Below are 19,778 nucleotides of genomic sequence, written 5' to 3' on the forward strand. Positions count from 1 at the left end.
CATTGCGCCTTCTCCTGCGCCCAGTCCAAGGAGGTGCAGGGGAAGGGCTTTGGTTTTCTGTGCATTTCAAAGTGCATACCATTTGCGCAGAAACACCCCCTTATTTGCAAAAGGGGTTGAAAAAGGGCATCGGAATGTGAACATCTATGATGTGCTCATTTAGGAGGGTCTTTGTTGATGGGCTGCACCTTCTTCTCATCACTTGCATAAAAAAAAATATTTGAAGACTCTGGCCCTAATGTTTGACAACCAACCAATCAAGAGCTCAAGATCTCATAAAACCGAAATGCTGTTGGTAGGACCATTTGTATGCAAAACACTACCATTCATCAGTCAAAGAGCCAAAAATATGCATAGCATTCCTGATTCATTGCATAACTGCTCTTGATAAGAAAACGCACCACCAGCTACTGAAGCGAACACTTCCTTCCACGGCTGAGCATGACCCACAAAGGGGAACTGTTAAAGCGATAGAACCCGAGGACGGGTTCATTATCGGTCTGGTAATGCCCGGGGGCGTCAGTTACAAGCCTGAACGAAGTAAATAGACAGAGCAGCGCTAAGGACCCTGTTCCGAACCTCCTCATTGGCTGGGAGGCCACCATCGCCCACCGCCCCCACCTCTCACCGGGTACTAATAATACTTAATATTCTCAATATTTACCCAACTATACTACCGCAAAAGTTCCCAAAAAAGTGGACCCACAACTTCTGCGTCTCCAAAACAAGACATCCTGGATGATAATGCGCCTCAAACTTACAGACATATTCCTCAAGCACACAAGACTATGCGCTGACATCCCATTGAACACAGCCTGACTTGCGAACCCCTACCTACCAGCCACTGGGCAAAGTAGACACACAGGCTGAGATACCTCAATGGAGGGTTCCACATATACAATCCAACAAAACATCTCAAATCTTTCTCCAAATGGAACTCATGCCTCGCACCTGGTAGTGTACACCGAAGAGAGGCCTGAAGGGGGCGCAGTGGAGTACAGTCACAGTAAACCACCGGCCATTTATTTAGAGCCTCTGCTTATGCCTCTGCTTATGCTTTCTATGCTGGAGGTTGGAATCAGGAAGGAAATGTCAGTCAACTTCCCTCCCCACTTCCTAGTGCTACGCTGGCCGCAAAAAATATTGAGTTTAGGTTAGTGACCGGGCATGGACCATTCTTCCATATCATTTAAGATTTACAACATTTTAGAATCCTTTTGAATGTTCTGTGAATGTGATCCTCCATGTATCTGTGTGTGCGTGTGTGGGTGTGCACCTATGTATGTGTTTGAATTGAATGCACTTGAGCATAGGTGAATGTCCGGTGCTAGTTATAGAGGGGCTGGTGCATTGTGGGGCCAAGGTTTAGCAATATAATTTCAATGACAATTGGTTGAACTGACTGCAAGGCAACATGTTACAGGGCAATGCTGGTAACATATATTCAGAACAGCCAGGATTTAGATGTGTTCCTACAGTGGCAATATTGGAATTATTGCAAATAGCCAGCCCAAGTCTATCTTACAGTGGCAATACTGGTACCATTCAGTAAATCCATCATGCCTGTGTTGTTACAGTGCCAGTATGTCTTCTCACAGAGCCAATACTAATATTATTGTGAAAAGCCAATATGCATGTGTTTTTGGATTTGTGTGTAAATGTCACTTTTGAAAGAGTAACACGGAGGAAGCTGCCTGGTAACAGCCAACACTCTCCCTGTTCCGCAAGCAATATCTCTCTTTCACTTCCTCTTCTTCCCCCTGTCCATTTCAGGGGTCCCCCGCTTCCTCCTTCCCACTGTACACCCCCCTCCCAGAAAACTCCTTCACCCCTTTCTCCCTGCATTCATATACTCGCATTACTTACCTCATCAGCCCGCTCCTTCCTCGCTCAAGTCTCCATTCCTGTTGCATGAAGTGCGAAGTACTGTGCATTGGCCAACGTGCGTCAGTCATTTGTGTGTCATGCGTTAGGTTAGCAATCTCGAGATCGCAATCAGTGTTTTTGTGATGCAATACTGAAATTGTTGGGCACACCCCTCATCAGTTTGTTGGCATAATTGGACATAGCCATCATGAGTGGGTTCATACTATGGCAATACTGACATAGATTAGTGAAGCCAGCAAGGACTGGTCTTCTGACAGTAGCAATACTGGAATTATTGGGCTTAGACCAACATATTGTGTTAACACAGTGCCAGTACTGGAATTATTGACACATTTCTTCTTACAGCGGCAAGTCAAGCATTATTGAGCACAGTTAAAATTACTGCGTTCTTAAAGTGACAATATTGTAATTATTGGGCGTAACCATCATCAATGCGTTCTTATAATGTTATGTTATGTTAAAGTTTCTTATACACAACAATGTTGCCACCTGCGTGGTTTCTTGGCATTTTGGTGGATCTGTAAAGCAAGGGGTGAAGGGTTTAAGTTAGTAGGACTGAGCGGGAGAAAAGAGCAGGAGAACTGTGATGTGCTGTTGGCAGGTCCAGTTCGGTTGACACTGTTCACTGAGCGTAGGGTTTGTTTTTCAGTTGGTAGCCGCCATGTGCTGTTGGGAAGCTATGTGTGGTTTGTTTCTTTGTTGTGGTGTAGTGAAGTGAGTGCAATTTGTTGTACTGTATAGGTATGGTTGAGTTTAGTCAAGAGTTTGAGAGGTTTATCAGAAGGGTGAGTTTTTCGTACATTTGGTTATTGACAGTACCCTTTTCTACCCCTGCTGTTCTGACTAACTGCAGCCATATCCCTCCCCCTGTCATACATTCTGGTGTGCTGCTATTACCACCCCCATGGGTTCCATCATGGGTGATGTGTTCCCTGTGCCCACGTTCCATCTGTGCAAGATATTGCTCACTAATACAGATAAGCTAAGTGAACGATTGGCTCAGTAACACAAATGGGCTAAATGCAAGATACTGCTCACTAACACAGCTGGGCTAAGTGAAAGATATGGCTCACTAATACGGATGGCCTACACCCATGGAGAGACACCAAGTTTGAGATACCTGAGCAATGGGAGAAAAATGCCTAAATTTGAGACACAGCAATAGATAGAAAATGCCTACATTTGAGACACAGCTGTAAATAGAAGTGTCTAAATTTGAAACACAGCAATAAATGGAGAACCACCTAAAATTGGGACATAGCAGTGATCGGAAAATTACTTGGTAGCCGGCTAACATGGGTGTGCTGTGCTTATGTAAGTAAATGCAAGACATTGCTCAATAAAAGAGATGGGCTAAATGCGAGATATGGCTCACTAACACAGATGGGCAACAAATGTGAGATATGGCTCACTAACACAGATGAGCTAAATTTGAGATATGGCTCACTAACACAGATGAGCAACATGCGAGATATGGCCCACTAACACAGATGGGCTAAATGCGATATATGGCTCACTAACAAAGATGAGCAACATGCGAGATATGGCTCACAAACACAGATGGGCAACATGCGAGATATGGCCCACTAACACAGATGGGCTAAATGCGATATATGGCTCACTAACACAGATGGTCAACATACGAGATATGGCTCACTAACCCAGATGGGCAACATGCGAGATATGGCTCACTAACACAGATGGGCTAAATGTGAGATATGGCTCACTAACACTCGTGCACCATGGTAATGAGACGATAATCACCACTTTCATATTGCCTTGGACTCCATGGGGATTTGTTGGATTTCCGAAACATAAAATTGACTGATTTTTGGGGAGGTAAAGTTGAGGATTTACATTTAGCTAGGTGCCTGAGGTCAATCCTCCACTTCACCTCCAATGTTGAAATCCCATGATGGGGTAAAATGCCATTACCACAAATAAAGGGCACAGGATGGAATTACCACCAAAAATGTACTGCACTTCTAAACTCGTACTGAGACCCTCTTATCCTGGATCCACATGGAGCTATACTGGGGATGGACTCCATTTTCTTTCCAGTTGCATGGATCAGAGGTCGTAGAGAAGGTTGCACCCTCTCCCCCTCAAAATCCTTCTTGCTCTTGAGACTTTGCTGTGTATCATGCAATCAGGGACAGCCTTAGGGGCAGCAGTGCCCTGGGCGAATTGGAGCCCGCCCTTCACCCCCCTGCGTGCCCCTGGTCAAAAGGGGGTGGGGCCAGGATGTGCCATTTTATTAACCTCCTCGTTCGGGCATTTAATAACAATGGGGTGCCTGCCACGCCTTCTACCACTACGCCAGCTCGGGGGAACCCTTTACAGACTCCCCCGAGCTGGCGTGGTGGGGTGCTAATGGCGCCCTTTTGTCATTAAAAGCGCCCGTGGCGCAGGGGCGCATTTAATAACAACAGGGTGCTGACAGCAGCACCAAATTGTTATTAAATGCGCCTGCAAAATCCTGGCTACCACGCCTTGTCCCACTATGGCAGCTCGGGGGAGCCCTTGAAAGACTCCCCTGAGCTGGCGTGGCAGGGGCTAATGGCGCCCTGAAGGCGTGGCGCTGCCCGGTTGACCCCCCCCAAGGCCGGCTCTGCATGCAATCCAATATATCACTACTCTCCCTACCTTATCCTACCTCTCCACGTCCCCTCCACTGCATCCCCTTCACAGTGTGTCTTTCTCTTTCATTCTCAGTGTTGACAATTTAACAAAACTGAAGAGATTATTTTGAACAAGTTGCCTGGCTAAGCCACTTTAATCAGTTACAAAATCCGTGACCATTGGTGCCACCTTCACTTCAGTGTAACGCATGCACCGTGCATTTAGATCTGTGGTGAATTTGTCGATGTGCAGCCACTGCCATACGGAAAAGCTATGGTGTTGCCAAACAAAACTAAATCTTTACAATACAGTGATAATATATGGTTTCCTGCATGAATATGGCGATGCTTACAGATGCCGGGTCCAAAGTGCTTAGAGGATGATGCTACTTCTGGAGTCACGGCTTCCAACAATTCAAAGTGGACTCCCACAATGACAGGTTTAATGACAGCATGCTTGCATGTAGGAAGCAAGCGTCTGCGGCTATTGAGTTTAGTCACCTGTGGGCCCAATTTGTGCAGAGTTTCTGGAGAACATTGTCAACTTCCGCAATAAGAGCCGCGTGGGCTATCGTTCCATTAATTAGCGCCATTATTTAGATTTCCACAGTTTTGACTTGGGGGCAGTGGTTGAAGTGGGCGGGAGCGGTCGGGCGGTTTCGTTTTAAAATAAAAGTGTAGGAAGAAGTTGAAACGTGCACTTCAGGGCGCTGCACTGAACGTTCCCTTAAGCAGCAGGTGTGTTTGTTTGGGGCGTGGTGATGGGGTTTGTTGCTGGGGGGGAGGGGTGGGTGCAGGCCAGCAGGGGGCATAGTTCCACTACTTCTTTTCGTACACTTCCACCTTTGCTTCCGGGTGTGCAGCAAGTATTCCCCCTGGGCGCAGTGCAATTTGGTTGAAAGAAGAGTGACTGTATGTCTGCGTGAGGGTTCACCTCGCCTGACCCCTATGACCCCTTCACTATTCCGAGCTTAAACGACCCAGGCAGACTTGCAAATAGTCCCAGGGGTCATGAAAGTCAGCATTTATAAACAAGAGATACCAAGCTTGGAATCCAATAGGACTTCTTCAGTAATGCTCCAGGCATCGCATTTAGAAATTCCCTGCAATCTTACGTTAATCACTCTTCGAACTATTTATCATTAGGTCGAAGTGGAGGTCAACGTTGAAGCATTCCCCATCTATTGAGGTAAACAGCCTGGAAAATGAATTCTTCTCGTACTCACAAGCATAGGTCTTTAACAGCCTTTTAGCATGCATGAGTAGCTCACCCAGTCCTCATTTTACCTTTGCATTATGGGACTTGTAGTTGGGTTTGTCCATTTCATATTCATGACTGCAAGCTCCAGCATTCACATAAAAATAAGAGGACTGGGAACCCTCTTCACGGGATGCATGGGGAAATTTGAGGGCTCTGACTTCGGAAGTGCTTGAGCAAAATACAGCAATGACTACATTTCTGGGGAGCAAGAAATTACAAATTGAACCCTTCAATGATCTCTGCAGGGATCTGCAACCTATGGCTCTCCGGGTGTGTTGGACTAGAACTCCCATGTTTTCTCATCATTGGCTGTGCTGGGTAGGCATGATGGGAAATGTATTTGAAAACATTTGGAGAGCAAAAGGTTGCAGACCCATCTGAAACCATTCAGATGACAAGCACATACCCCACATCAGTGATATTCTAAAAGTAGTTCAAAATAAGTATTGACACTTAGTATTTTCAATAAGCTGACATAGTCCCTCTATTTATTTATATATATATATATATATATATATATATATATATATATATATATATACACACACATATATATATATACATATATATATATATATATATATTCAATGAAAAAAAGTAGTTAAGGGGACGTTATGTTTAGGTTGCACTAATAAAAACCTATTCCATTCAATGGAAAAACGTTGTTACAGGGACGATATGGTTACAGGTAAAACCGAAAACCTCCGAAATGCACCAGTTATGGTAGCTAAGCAACCATAACTCGCGCCACCACCGTGCACTGCTAAGACTAACACCCAGGTCATCAAAGATAACATCATAAATGTCATTGATGTTATCACTGATGACATCACATGTGAAATTAATTTTGATGAAAAGTCCTTACAAGGGCTTGTGTTTATAATGTTGGTAACAAGATGTCAGGGGTGATTGTGTAATGTCTAAACATGCAATAACTATTTAAAAATTCAAGACTTACTACACACTTGTGCTAGTACAAACAATACATATGAAGACCCACAATGCATACAAATCAGAGTCACATACAGGGAAACTAAAGTAAAGAAGAAAGAAACAGCATCATCAGAAAATGTTAATAGCATTAAAGTTTATCTTCATGTACACAAATGAATTGTGTGTTTGAGGCCTGCCTAGTGCCCCATGTATGTGCACCATGGGCTGAGACAAAACCCTAAGGAAGGTACTTTAAGAACATATGGCAAGGTTAATGTCTAGATATACAGCACCTTTTGAATTTTAATATTCTGACTGTCATTGACCAAAACCACCAGGCCTAGATATTTCAGTGAACAAAAATAAGTGGGCCAGATATGTAATGTCATCAATGACATTTGTGATTGTGATTTATGATTGTCGTCCTGGGTGTTAGTCTTCGCAGTGCACAGGGGTGGCGTGAGTTATGGTTGCTTAGCTTACCATAACTGGCAGATTTCTGAGGTTTTTCGCTTTTACCTGTAACCATAACGTCCCTGTAACGTTTTCCATTGAATTGTATAGGTTTGTATTGGTGCAACTTAACCATGACGTCTCTTTAACAAAGTTGTTTTAGAGAATTCCATGGGTTTTTACCAGTGCATGTTTTTTCCTACAACTTACCAATATCATACTTAACCCAATATAGCAAAATTTTTATCCAATTTACAATGTTTCACCTTAAAACTCTGCCATTCCCCACCTTCCAGCAACATTTTTACACTTCTATACTTTTTCTACTGACGTCACTGTGGGCCTTCCGGACAGTGCTACGTGACCATACATAGACTCAATACGTTTTTCCAACATTTCCATTAGCATTTTGTGTGGTGTTAATTCCCAGTTCCAGGAACTGGAAGGGGGGATAACGACCCCGCAGGCCAAGTTATCGGCCCAAGCGAAGTGTGTCTGTGTGTGCCATTATGCCTGCAGGCTTCAGCGTGTTAAAAATAAATAAATAAATAACAAGGGCCCCGGGCCATTATCCTCCATTGCAGCCCCTGCAATGGTGGATAAAGGCTATTAGCACCCCTGGGTCCCAAAGCAGGAACTGGCGAGCGTTTCCAAAAATCTGCTGCACTTCACGCTTTTCACCATCCAATCAGAGGACACGTCCGATGTCCGCAGACATCACATCACCCTCTAAGCCAATCAGATGCCTGTCCACGGACCGAATGGGGAAATGGGTCTGCGGACCTAACCCAGATATCACAAATTATTTTGACCTACATTTTGCCTGTATTAAAAAGAACTAATGTGCAAGCGGTCTAGTCAATCATATGTTCCAGGAACAGGCTGTACTTTCATATGAGCGGTCTCCATAACTCATTGGAGTTGCAAACCTGGATCAGATGCATCCATGGATTAATTCATTGGTCCCATATACCAGGGTGCAAGTGGGTGAGAGCAAACAGCGTTTAGTGTTTTGGGCATTAATTGGTTCTTGCACTGTCTGTGTCACCCGATGAAATTGAAAGCACATAAAGTCAGCATTTGCCTGGTGGTTGAAGCAGACAGCCAAAGTGGGCATCATACCACTTGTTAAGGCGCAAGCATTTTGAAATTATTGTGTACACTGGTGCCAGTGTAGAATCGTCTGACTCCTTGATGTTGGAGAAGCGCTTCTCAATGATCTCAGCCAATAACGGGCACTTCGCGGTTAGGGAAGATGGTCCCCCAACACTTTAAAATCTTGTATCGGTGAGGGGGTAGTAGCCATAGGATGAGCATGTCTGAATGCAGGGTGGCAGACTGAGAAACCGCAACTTATGCATGGCTCAGCTTTCCAATCATTGTAGGGCATAGGGTTTCCCTCATAAGTATATGCTGTTCATGTACCGACATTTGGATTGATTGCAATCAGTGAAGTGTTGTATGTTTAGAAGTTAAATTCTATATGCTAAAGGTGAAGGGAAAGAGACGTGAAAGGTGTGTTGAATGAGATCACGAAGGGGGCATGGACGAAGGAGGTGATACAAGATAACATTCAGAACAAGGCATATGTAGCATTCCTGTATCTCACTGTGTGAAGCATGGCGAGGGTCAGAACATGAAATGCCTATTAAGGATCTGACAAGGTTCAATGGGTTCAACCAAGATCAGTAAACCTGGCGGACATCTAGATGGTCCTTATTTGAGATTAAGTTGTGAGAGTCCTTGGGCAAAGTCTGTTTGAACAAACCAGTTTGAAGTGCTGTCCTGAATTAGCACATGCTTTTGATCGCTCTAGTGCTGTCCTGAATTAGCACATGCTTTTGATCGCTCTAGTGTTGGGGCACCTTCATCCGGAGAGTAGGTCTTTTTGTAGACCCCTATTTGTTTGCACGGATATGATGGGATATGATGTGATAGGGTAAGTCATTTATAACGCGCCTGTACACAAGAATTTCTAGGTGCAACAAGACAAGGAAGGGGAAACAAAAGGAGGACAGAACCAACAATCTTATTAAGCCTTGTGTCATTCAGATTGTGCAAGTGCAGGGGAAGGGAGATGAGAAGTGCCATGGGGAGGGAAAGGAGAGTGCATTAATGATAGCTCAAGTAAGTGCAGACGGGGTGGCCGGTTCTAAGTAAGTGCAAGGTGGCAGGGGACTGTAGGGTTGCAGATACAGCCACTAGTGGGTGTTAGGCCCGGAGGCACTGCATGGGGCAATGGGTCATGAAGGAGCTTGGTCCCCATAAGGTTCAGAGCGAGGCCTGGAACCAATTAGTGCAGCAGACAAGAACATCAGCAGAGGAGAGTGAGAGAGAAAGCAAAAGCGAAAAGGAAAGTCTTGAGTTGCTTCCGGAACCTGAGGTGATCCTGCTCAAGTTTGAGAGAGGCAGGGAGGCTGTTCCATAGGGAGGTACCAGCCGAGGAGAGAGATCTACCCCCCACTCTCAGCCTTGAGAAGCCTTCTGACCCTGAGAGAGTTTGAGGAGGATGAGCAGAGGGCTCGAGAAGGAAAGTGCTTAGGAAGAGAGAGTTGGATGTAGTGTGGTCCCAGAAAGCCTTGTGGACAATGCATAGGGTCTTGAACTTGATAAATGCAGCCACCGGGAGCCAGTGGAGAGACTTCAGGGCTGGAGAGATATGATCCCTGGGATTGAGCCAAGGACAAATCTCAGAGTGCTGTTCTGGATTAGTTGCAGGGGGCAAAGAGTAGAGGTAGGCATATTTAGGAAGAGGATGTTGCAGTAGTCCAACCTTGAGAGAACCAGGGCTCTGGAGATAGTGAGCTTCTGGGGGAAACTGAGAATAGGAAGAATACCTCTGAGGAGGTGCAGCTGGTAGTGGGACTTCTTAGAGACGTCCATGATGTGAGGAGAAAAGGAGAGGGTGGAGTTGAAGATGACATCAAGGTTGGCCTCACAGGAAGGTGCAGGTAGAGGGCCCTAGGAGCTAGGAGGGCGGCCAGAGGGAAAGAGGGGACAGTGGGAGCAGGGGTCCCAATGAGAAGGATCTCAGTCTTACTGGCGTTCAGGCAGAGATCGTAAGAGGCACACCCTTCCTGAATTGCGCATAGACAATCAGGAATGAGCGAGAGAGGAGAGAAGGCTGTGGGGAGCCTGAAGGAGAGCTGAGTGTCACCCGCATAAAACTGAAAGTTAGGAGAGAAGGTAGAGATGAGATGGGCCAGAGGTGCCAAGTGTGGGATGTATTGACCCACTCCGCTATGCTATGCGGCATCACCCTGCTAGTTATGGTGAAAGAAACAGCGACAATGGCAGCAAAACCCTTCTGCGCCAAAAACCTACAATAAAACCCACAAAAACCTACAAAAACCATGTACTTCAGCACACAAAAGGAGGGATGCACAACCTGACACCCATGTTGCATGCGCGGGGGAATAGAGCACAGCCTGCAGAAATGTGCCAGTGGGCTCCATGATCAGCAAACAGAGTGCAGAGAGAGAAGCAGCACTTTGTAAGTGAAACCCCAAAATGTGCCTACAAATGACATTTGCTTTGTTGCTAAAAACTCCAAAATGCCTATAACACAACATTCAAAATATTGCCTGGTGCTAAAAGTCATGTATCTAATGAAGTATTGTGAACATACAAGTCCTAATTTGATGAGCAAAACATTCTTCAGACAAACTGGATGGTCTGAAAACTGACAGCCCACGCCAAAATCTGGGTGTAGTACCCTGGGCTACCTGAATGACAGCTGTCAGATGAGTTACTGATGAAACTTTAAAGGGATCTAAAACTAAAAAGTTTGCTGGATTAGCAAACATGAGAAGGATTTTTTGCTAAAAAGAATATAGATCTCAGTTGCTTTTTATCCCACAGATTTTAAGGCCACAAAGCAAAGTATTTATGTTTGATGCAACACATTTGGTTTTGCTGGATTTTAATTAAGAATATATTAATCTGGCTGAGCTGCAAGAACTGGAAAAGCAGGTTTCTCCCAGAAGGAGGGCCTTCCTCTCAGCAGAAACTCACAGATCCACTCACTCTCCTGACTGCTGGCGGAGCGCTCTGCTGCTGAAATCTACATCTTCCTTGTTCCAGACTCCAGAAACTTGGCAAAGCAAAGGCCTATGCATAGCTGAACCATTTTCAGCTAGGCAACAAATTCTAGTAAAGAATCCCAAAAGCCTAGAGGAAGCATCATAATACAGCCGGGCGTGCTGTTAATGCTTGCCTGCTGAATTGAAATATCCTCAGAACCAAGAAGGGCAGATCCTGTGCAGTCCTGTGCCGTGCTGTGACCAGAGAGCCTTGCTGACCCTGTCCAGTCCGATGTGCCCAGCTGTCCGTCCCTGATAGATCTGATTCAATGGTCCAGAAACCTGATGGTCCAAAATCTTAAATCCATTTGTTTTGTGAGTATTAACAGGAAGCTAGAAACTGTTTATTACCATGCATTATCTTGTCCCCTCCTAACCTCTGAACTATCCTTACTTCCATAATCAGTAACATTGTCTAAATCCGTAGTGAAATCTTATTCTGTCTATCTGTAAAAGCATCCTTTTCCTAGTCATTTTGTCAACTTTTATCTATTAATTTAATTCGAGTGACCAGCCTAGCACTCCAAGGTGGACATTGAGGAACCAGGATTGAGTCGCAAATCACTCCTGACTCTTATGTTGTGCCATCCTGGTGGCTTAGCTTGGATGCTCTAGTCCATAGTCAATATTTTTCTGATTTTAAAACTGAAGCCTCTGCCCAAATTCGCGCCTATATTTTTGAAAAACGCGTCTCACTAAAACCTCTATAACTCCCTCAGTTTTTGTGATAGAACTCCTACTTGTACCTTACATCCATAGCTATCCATAGAACCCAAAACCGCACTGCAAAACTGTGCGATTCTCCCGTTATAGCCAAAATCACGCAAGGCACAATTTGCCGCGATTTTTAAATTTGAAAGGCTTTACACGTGTGAAATAGCTTTACATTTTTTCTGACTTGCACTTTGAGCTTACAAATGCTTTCTTTGGACTAAATCATTGTTTGTGACTGTCAGCAACTGTTCAAAGTGGCTCCCATAGGAATTTACAACAATTTACGTATTTTTGATCATCTTTGGTGTTTTTTGCCCAGTAATTCCAAAGATAATTTAAAAGCCAGTCTGACAGCTGAAAAGTCAATTCCGTTTTCTATTTTGTTTGCTGAGGGGAAGGTGGGACTGATATTCTGTTTGATTTGTGCTATTCCTGAATACCTGCTCTCTCCTCCTATCTCTTTGCATTGCTTATTGGGGGCTGAGGGGTGTTGCAGGGGGAACCTCTAACCCTAGTGCTATCTGATCTGAACCAACACAAAAGTATTCTGTTTTGCTCCTTACTTATTCCTAGTGTATTAAAGATATTCTTCAGTGTTCTCCCCATTGATGATTGTTGTTTACCTATTAAACATATTATGATTAAATATTTAAATACATAAAATAAATATTTACCTTTGCAAACTAGCCTGATTCCTGGTTCAGTGTGACCAGGGGGGGTCTCAGGAGAAGGGTGTGATATGAGTGGTACATCGTTCAGAATATTGAATTTATAGACAAAAATAAATAAGGATTTCAGTTGTGCACTACATGCTGGGCTTTGACTTGGGTGTGTGCCGGATTGAAATCACTTACATAAGTAAATGTGGAGGTTAGAGCCCTGGGGAACACCACGTGTGGAGATAGAGGTGGTTGAGAGAAAAGACCCCAGTTGGAACTGGGAGGGGCGATCGGAGAGGAAGGAAGTCAACCAGGCTAGGACCTGATCCGTGATGCCCAGGTTGTCACGCAGATGATTGATCAGGATGGCGTGGTTGACTATGTTGAAACCAGAGGAAAGATCGAGGAGGATGAGTACAGAAGGAAGGCTAGAGCTGAGATTTTAGAGCATGTCTTCTTGAGTGTTCAGGAGAGCAGTTTCGGTGCTTCTGGCTGCTGTAAGGCCAGACTGATGGTCATGGAGACAACCAACAGATTCGGTATTGAGGGTAAGTTGGGAGATGGGCAGCTTTTCCAGGAGTTTGCCCAGGAAAGGAGTGATAGAGATCAGGCGGTAGTTTGCCAGAGAGGAAGGATCAGCAGAAGGCTTCTTTAGGAGGGGGTGCACAAAGGAGGGAGTGGAAAGTTCCCGTGGCAAAAGAGTGGCTTCATAAATCGGCCTAGGCTGGAGCGAGGGTGTCGATGTGGTCCTTGGTGGTTCTGGAGGAGCAGGGGAGTACCTGCTTAGACGATATTTTCATAGATTGGACTTGTCTCGAAACATCATCAGGATTGAATACAAGGAAAGAGGAGAACAGAGGAGGAGAGGGAGAAGTGGCTGTACAGAGGCTGAGAGAGGTAAAGGGAGAGGAGGAAGAAGAGGAGAGAGAGGTTAGCTAGAGGTCCTGTGTAAGCATTGAAAAGCCAAGGTGATAGTGTCAAACTTTGTGCAACCATGCATGCGAGTGGGTGGAGGGTTAAAGGATGCATGGTACTGATTCCTTCTGGCCTTCTGGCCTGTGGGGCGGAGTTTGCAGGCAAGGAGTTTACCCGTTTTGACTCCCATCATTGTTACTGCTCTCAGGATGACCAATAAGAGGGTGAGAAGAATTAATACCACTTGATGGCCTGCATCAAGGCCTTTCAATATATTTTCCATTATTCTGATGTCAGCGTTGATGCCTAGTGTGAAGCATAATTGTCTATCGTTACACAAGCCTGTAATGTTTTTTGTTGTTGTTTTTTTTTTGGCTGCCTGCCACTTTCTTTCCAGATTTTCTTCTGTATGTGGGTTAAAGACACAGTTCTTTTTTGCCAGCTTTCCACCTCCGCACGCCGCCTAGTGGTGGTCACCTTTTGGCTGGGGCATCCGTGCTCTTTATAATGGGAACATTCCTCTGCTGTGGGTAGAGCATCTCCCTAATTCATATAACTGTATTTCCAATCACTGCTTCACTTTCCTTAGAGAGCTACTCCTTCTTCGCCCCTCACCTGCACCAATAGCAAAAAGGCCAACAGATGCTTGCCATTTTGTCAAACACTGTCACCAAACCATACACCTGCCCGGTCTTTTGGTGCAGCCTATTCCCCCAAAAGATTAATGCAAGTTAAGTGATGGCTAAGCAAATAACTATGTTTCCCTCAGCCCTGACCCCTTCCACACCCGCACGGCCCATTCCCCCTCCCCCTCCCAATTTCGCACCCCATACCTGGGTCTCGCTTTTCTTCCACTCAACCCCACAATGCTGTGTTTTACAACAGTTCTATCAAGGCTGAAGAAAACACAGTGAAAGAAAATGCATTTATATGACCACCATAATTTCAGTCAATGGGCCTCATTACGAGTATGGAGGTACCCGTACCGGGTACCGGGTTCCAGGAATGGGGAAATATCAGGCCATTCCGACCTTGGAGGGCCCGGTATTTCCCCATTCAAGGAACCCAGACCAGGTACATCCCCATTCCCATTTGAGACCCCATAGGGCTCAATGGGAATAGGGAAGATGCTAACAGCGGACCCGTTAATGATGGGCCCAGTGTTAGCATCCTGGTCTGCTCGCGGGTGCCGCTAAGGATGCCTGGTTTTACCAGATGTCCTTAGCGGGACCCGCGAGCAGACCTCGTAACAAGGCGGTAGCTCTACCGGCGCCGTTAACCCTCTACCGACAGGGTCGTAATGAGGCCCAATGTCTCCCACAGCATGCCACTTTATGCACCCTCCCTCCTTTCCAATCACCCACCATTTGCACCTCTTAAGGGACATGCCAAGAACTATAACCACACACACCAATCATCATCTCTACAGCAGACAGCTGTGCCTGCAGCCATTCATGCTTAATTGTAGACAAAAGCATGCTGCACAGGGTTTTGTGACTGTTCTGGAAAGGGCATGATGTCCAAAGCAGCCTATTAAAACAGCCTATTAAAATAAACAAAAACCCAATGGGATATCTCAGTTAGATGGGACACTGGAGTGTTATCACAAGAGCATAAGTTCGAACCCCCAGTAGGGGAGAAGTAAAAAGAAAAAAGATGCCAAAGGAGAAGTGAAAAAGAAAAAAGATGCCTAAGTCTACCGTCCTGGAATGATTCTCTGGTGACATAAAGTAAGGGAATGATGGCGCGCTTACCCAAGAAGCAGGGGAACGTCCTACCATTTAGTTCTCCCTCACTACGACCCCTGATGATGCTAAAAAGGAAACTGAATGACCGAACTGGCAAGTTTGGAGAGGATCACCTATGCAACCAGACGCAAAGACGAGGCATTGTACAATGATTTTCAAAAGCTATACGATTTTACTAATAGTCTTTCTTTCCCTCTGCTGAGTGTTTCATACAACTTAATCTCCATCTCGTGCATTGCTTTGCTCTTTAGTTTGCTGGCACTCAAGGTCGGACTGGCCTAGAGGGCAATGCCGGGAAGGGTCGGACCAGCATGCTAGTGTGGGCCAGTTTGATGGGCCATACTAGGCCAGGGTTGGCAAGTTTGAGGAGTTGCTGTAGAGTGCAGTTGTTAGTTTGGACTATTGTTACTGATGAAAAGTACTTTACAATACACTATTTGCAATAAATGTCATCAACCACGACCTCTTAGGTAGTATTTAAGATTGTCAAAAAAAGTAAAGAATTGCCATTTCTGACTGTGTGACACTTTTGTTTTGGTCAATAGCCTAATTCATGTTACACTCCAATCCTGCTGGTACCCGGGGTATTATTCAACCGATTACATTTTGGCGTAATACGATTTATCTGCTTGTAGAGTGAGGTAGACGTGCTGGGAGTGGCCTCTGAACGTTAATCTCTCTTAGACATTGCGTACCCCTTCACAACGTTGACACTATTTTATAACTGTTGCTTTTCATTAATTGGGCTGTTACCTATACCAAATACCAAGAAAATCTATTTTGTTAAGTCTGACAGAGCATCTAAATCCCTCCCCTTATAGAAGGAAGGACAACCCATCACGCAGCTCCCTGTGTTGAGGTGTTGGTTTTTCCCATGGTATCTGCTTCTCTTTCCATACTCTTCAACCCATCACCCAGCTCCCTGTGTTGAGGTGGTGGTTTTTCCCATGGTATCTGCAACTCTTTCCATATCCTCAACCCATCACCCAGCTCCCTGTGTTGAGGTGTTGGTTTTTCCAATGGTATCTGCATCTCTTTCCATACTCTTCAACCCATCACCCAGCTCCCTGTGTTGAGGTGTTGGTTTTTCTCATGCTATCTGCATCTCTTTCCATACTCTTCAACCCATCACCCAGCTCCCTGTGGTGAGGTGGTGGTTTTTCTCATGCTATCTGCATCTCGTTCCATACTCTTCAACCCATCACCCAGCTCCCTGTGGTGAGGTGGTGGTTTTTCTCATGCTATCTGCATCTCGTTCCATACTCTTCAACCCATCACCTAGCTCCCTGTGTTGAGGTGTTGGTTTTTCTCATGCTATCTGCATCTCTTTCCATATCCTCAACCCATCACCTAGCTCCCTGTGTTCAGGTGTTGGTTTTTCTCATGCTATCTGCATCTCTCTCTTTCCATACTCTTCAACCCATCACCCAGCTCCCTGTGGTGAGGTGGTGGTTTTTCTCATGCTATCTGCATCTCTTTCCATATCCTCAACCCATCACCTAGCTCCCTGTGTTCAGGTGTTGGTTTTTCTCATGCTATCTGCATCTCTTTCCATACTCTTCAACCCATCACCCAGCTCCCTGTGGTGAGGTGGTGGTTTTTCTCATGATATCTGCATCTCTTTCCATACTCTTCAAACCAGGGCCCAGACCAACACTTGAGCCTTAACATTGCTGTTCCCCATAGCCTGCTGTTATTTCTCCCCATGCAGATGTAGCCACTCTTTACTTGCTGGCTGGCTCTTCTATCTGGACACACTGATTCTAAGAAGCCTGAGTTTGTTGAATCTTGGACAACATTAACAGAAGTGCAGCCCTCGGGCAACCCTGAATCCTCTGATAGTCATCAGAGAAGTTGCAATCACGGTAGGTAGAGGGCTGACGGATGTCCTCTCCATTAGCATGCATCCATATCTTACTGGTCTTCTTCTAGACATGCAATCTTTCCAGTCGCTCCTCCCTTCTCCCTTTCAGTTGAAGCTATGAACTCCATATGCATCATTTACTCAGCCTTCCTCAAAGCCAATATTTGGATTTATTTGTTTCCCCAAATTAGGTTATTAATGTAAATGCGTATCCATGGTGACATCGGGGTCAGACTGGGCCATAACATTGTCTCGGGCACCAATGAAAAAGTGGCCCACCTCGACCAAAAGAATTGACCCACACCAGCTTTTTGCGTTTTTGGTTCAGCCCTGGGCCTATTGCCCTATAGTCCAGTCCGAGCCTGGGCGACATACCTTAATCCCATCATTCCATCCCACAACCCCGCCATGAAATTCTACTCAGTTCTCCCCATGGCATTTAAACTCTTGGAAGATTGCGCAATCTCTTGCGGCTCCAGGTGGTAGAATGCTGTTCCTCCAGATGCAAGCAAGCAACCTGTCTGGAATATGTTACTGTTGGCAAAAGCTGGCTTCACAACACGTAACACAAGACAATTTACAACCCGGATCCCCTGGCTTGTGATAAAGTTTGGAAATGGAGCCAAGTAAATTCCATGTCATAAAAGCCTGAAGTGAACAGTGGAGGCAGTTGTTACTCTACAACAAGCAATTAACAAATCAATACACAAAGAATGTGCTGGTCCACCCCCAAATGCAACATTTTATTTTATTTAGATTTTTTTGTTTGATTTGAAATTCGTATTGCGCATCTTCACAAGGAACCGGACCGAGACCGCATCTGCTGGCATATGTTAAATCAATACGAACAAACTGAATACTGTAAACAAAGATCCTTATTGGAAAAGAAAGGTTTTCAATCGCTTCCTGAACTGCGCAAAAGAATCAATTTCGTAAAGATCAGCCGTTAGCAGGTTCTATGCGCCAGGACCCGCAATAGAAAAGCATCTATCACCCCGGTAAACCAATTTGGACGGGGGAACCACCTGCCTATTTCTAGTCATAGAGCAGAGGAGACGGTTTGGCTGATACATTCACATTTTGTGATGTAAGATAGCAGGGGTCAAGATCATGGAGACACTTGAATACCAACTAGATGGTTTTAAAAAGTCCCTCTGTGCTGCACTGGCAGCCAATGAATACTCCTACAAGCCTGGGAAATAGATGAACCCCTAGGCAAAGAAAGGAGAAGCCTAATGGCCGCATTCTACGTGACCCGAGGACGCTGCAATTGGTAGGTTGCAAAACCCATGAGAAGAGCATTACAGTAGTATAACTTGCGAGTGTGAATGGAGGATAGCAGAGGGACAGCACAATGGTCTTCCCGGATCCGCACTTAGAAAGCGAACTCAGGTGCGCTATTAGGCGCGTTATAGAAAACAATTAAATAAATAAATAAATGGATCAATGCCCCCAACAACAGCTGGTTGGTCACTTTCAGAAATACGTGGCTTCAAAAGTAAAAGATATCCTGGTCCTTGTCACGGTCACGGTTCAGTATGCAGGTACAGGATTTATAAGTTGAGAAGCATCACAGCGCTGTTCATAGCAGAAGCACCCAGCGATTTCCAAGCAGGGTAAGGGGCTAGCAGAGGACCTAGGATGGGTAGGAGGAGCAGGGGTCAGTGAAGCAAAGTTGATAGGGGAGTAATGGTTTGTTTCCCTGTTCACCATAAATTTGGCTAATATCATATTCAATAAAGCAGGAAACCTTGATCAAAACACAATCCCTTCTCAGAATATAGGACTCAACAGGGAAGAAGATTAAATAGAAACGCCCACTTGCCTCTTGTGACATTTCCGGGGTCATGCTTGATATCCTTTGAGGTTTTTGAGGAGCAGACAAACCAAATTGAGGTGAATTTCTCCTGCTGGCCACAGAACAGGTGATGGCTGCAAGAAAAAAGGGAATGCACATCATATGACCGCATTTTGATTTACACAGTTTAACAGTTTAATAAGCTGTAAACGTTATCGGTGAGTTTATCTGAAAAGATACTTGTAAAGCATGCTACAGACATCAGGGAGTGATTTGATTTGATTTTTTATTCTTATAAAGTGCTACTAACCCGAAGGCCTCAGAGCGCTACACAAAACAAAACTTACAAACATCATGAATATAATAAATAAACAGAATAAATACATAGGAACAACCGAAAAAGAAGGATCCAAAGGGAATATGTCAACAGTAAAACATTTGAAAATAGTTAGGTATCACATTACGAGTCTTAAGCTTGAGAAGCCCATTGGCATATAATTACACCTATTTAAAAACCCAGGGAGGTTACTAGTTCCCCACCCAACCACCACACAATCCCTATTCTTCAGAGTGCACCAGCCATCAATGTTTACTCTAGAACTTCAAGTCTGTGTTTCTAACTACACCCGGGCCCGTTCCCAGGCAAAGCCATGCCAGTACTTTATTTTGAGGAGCCTCCCTTGGTTCTCTCTCACAGGGCTCATCGGCATAGGTAATTATGAAATTCCTATAATCAGTAACCATGTCTCTAGTTGGGCCGTCTTTAGGAATAGTCATATAGGACTTTTTCAGGCATAGATTCCATAGATTAGATGATTTGGGGGCAATATCCACAGACCCAGT

At 44.9% G+C, this 19,778-nt stretch overlaps 1 protein-coding gene across 1 annotated transcript in view; it reads right to left on the minus strand.

The window, feature by feature from the left end:
• Positions 1–19,063, minus strand: part of ADAM33 (ADAM metallopeptidase domain 33) — a 390,445-nt gene extending 371,382 nt beyond the window's left edge. Inside the window, exon 1 of the mRNA XM_069630341.1 lies at positions 18,963–19,063. Coding sequence (XP_069486442.1) covers positions 18,963–18,986 — 24 coding nt within the window. The 5' untranslated portion in view covers positions 18,987–19,063. The remainder of the gene's footprint in view (positions 1–18,962) is intronic.
• Between the last annotated feature and the right edge of the window lie 715 nt (positions 19,064–19,778).

The sequence above is a fragment of the Ambystoma mexicanum genome, chromosome 6q (assembly GCF_040938575.1).
Source record: "Ambystoma mexicanum isolate Mex_15411 chromosome 6q, UKY_AmexF1_1, whole genome shotgun sequence".
Taxonomy (NCBI): domain Eukaryota; kingdom Metazoa; phylum Chordata; class Amphibia; order Caudata; family Ambystomatidae; genus Ambystoma; species Ambystoma mexicanum.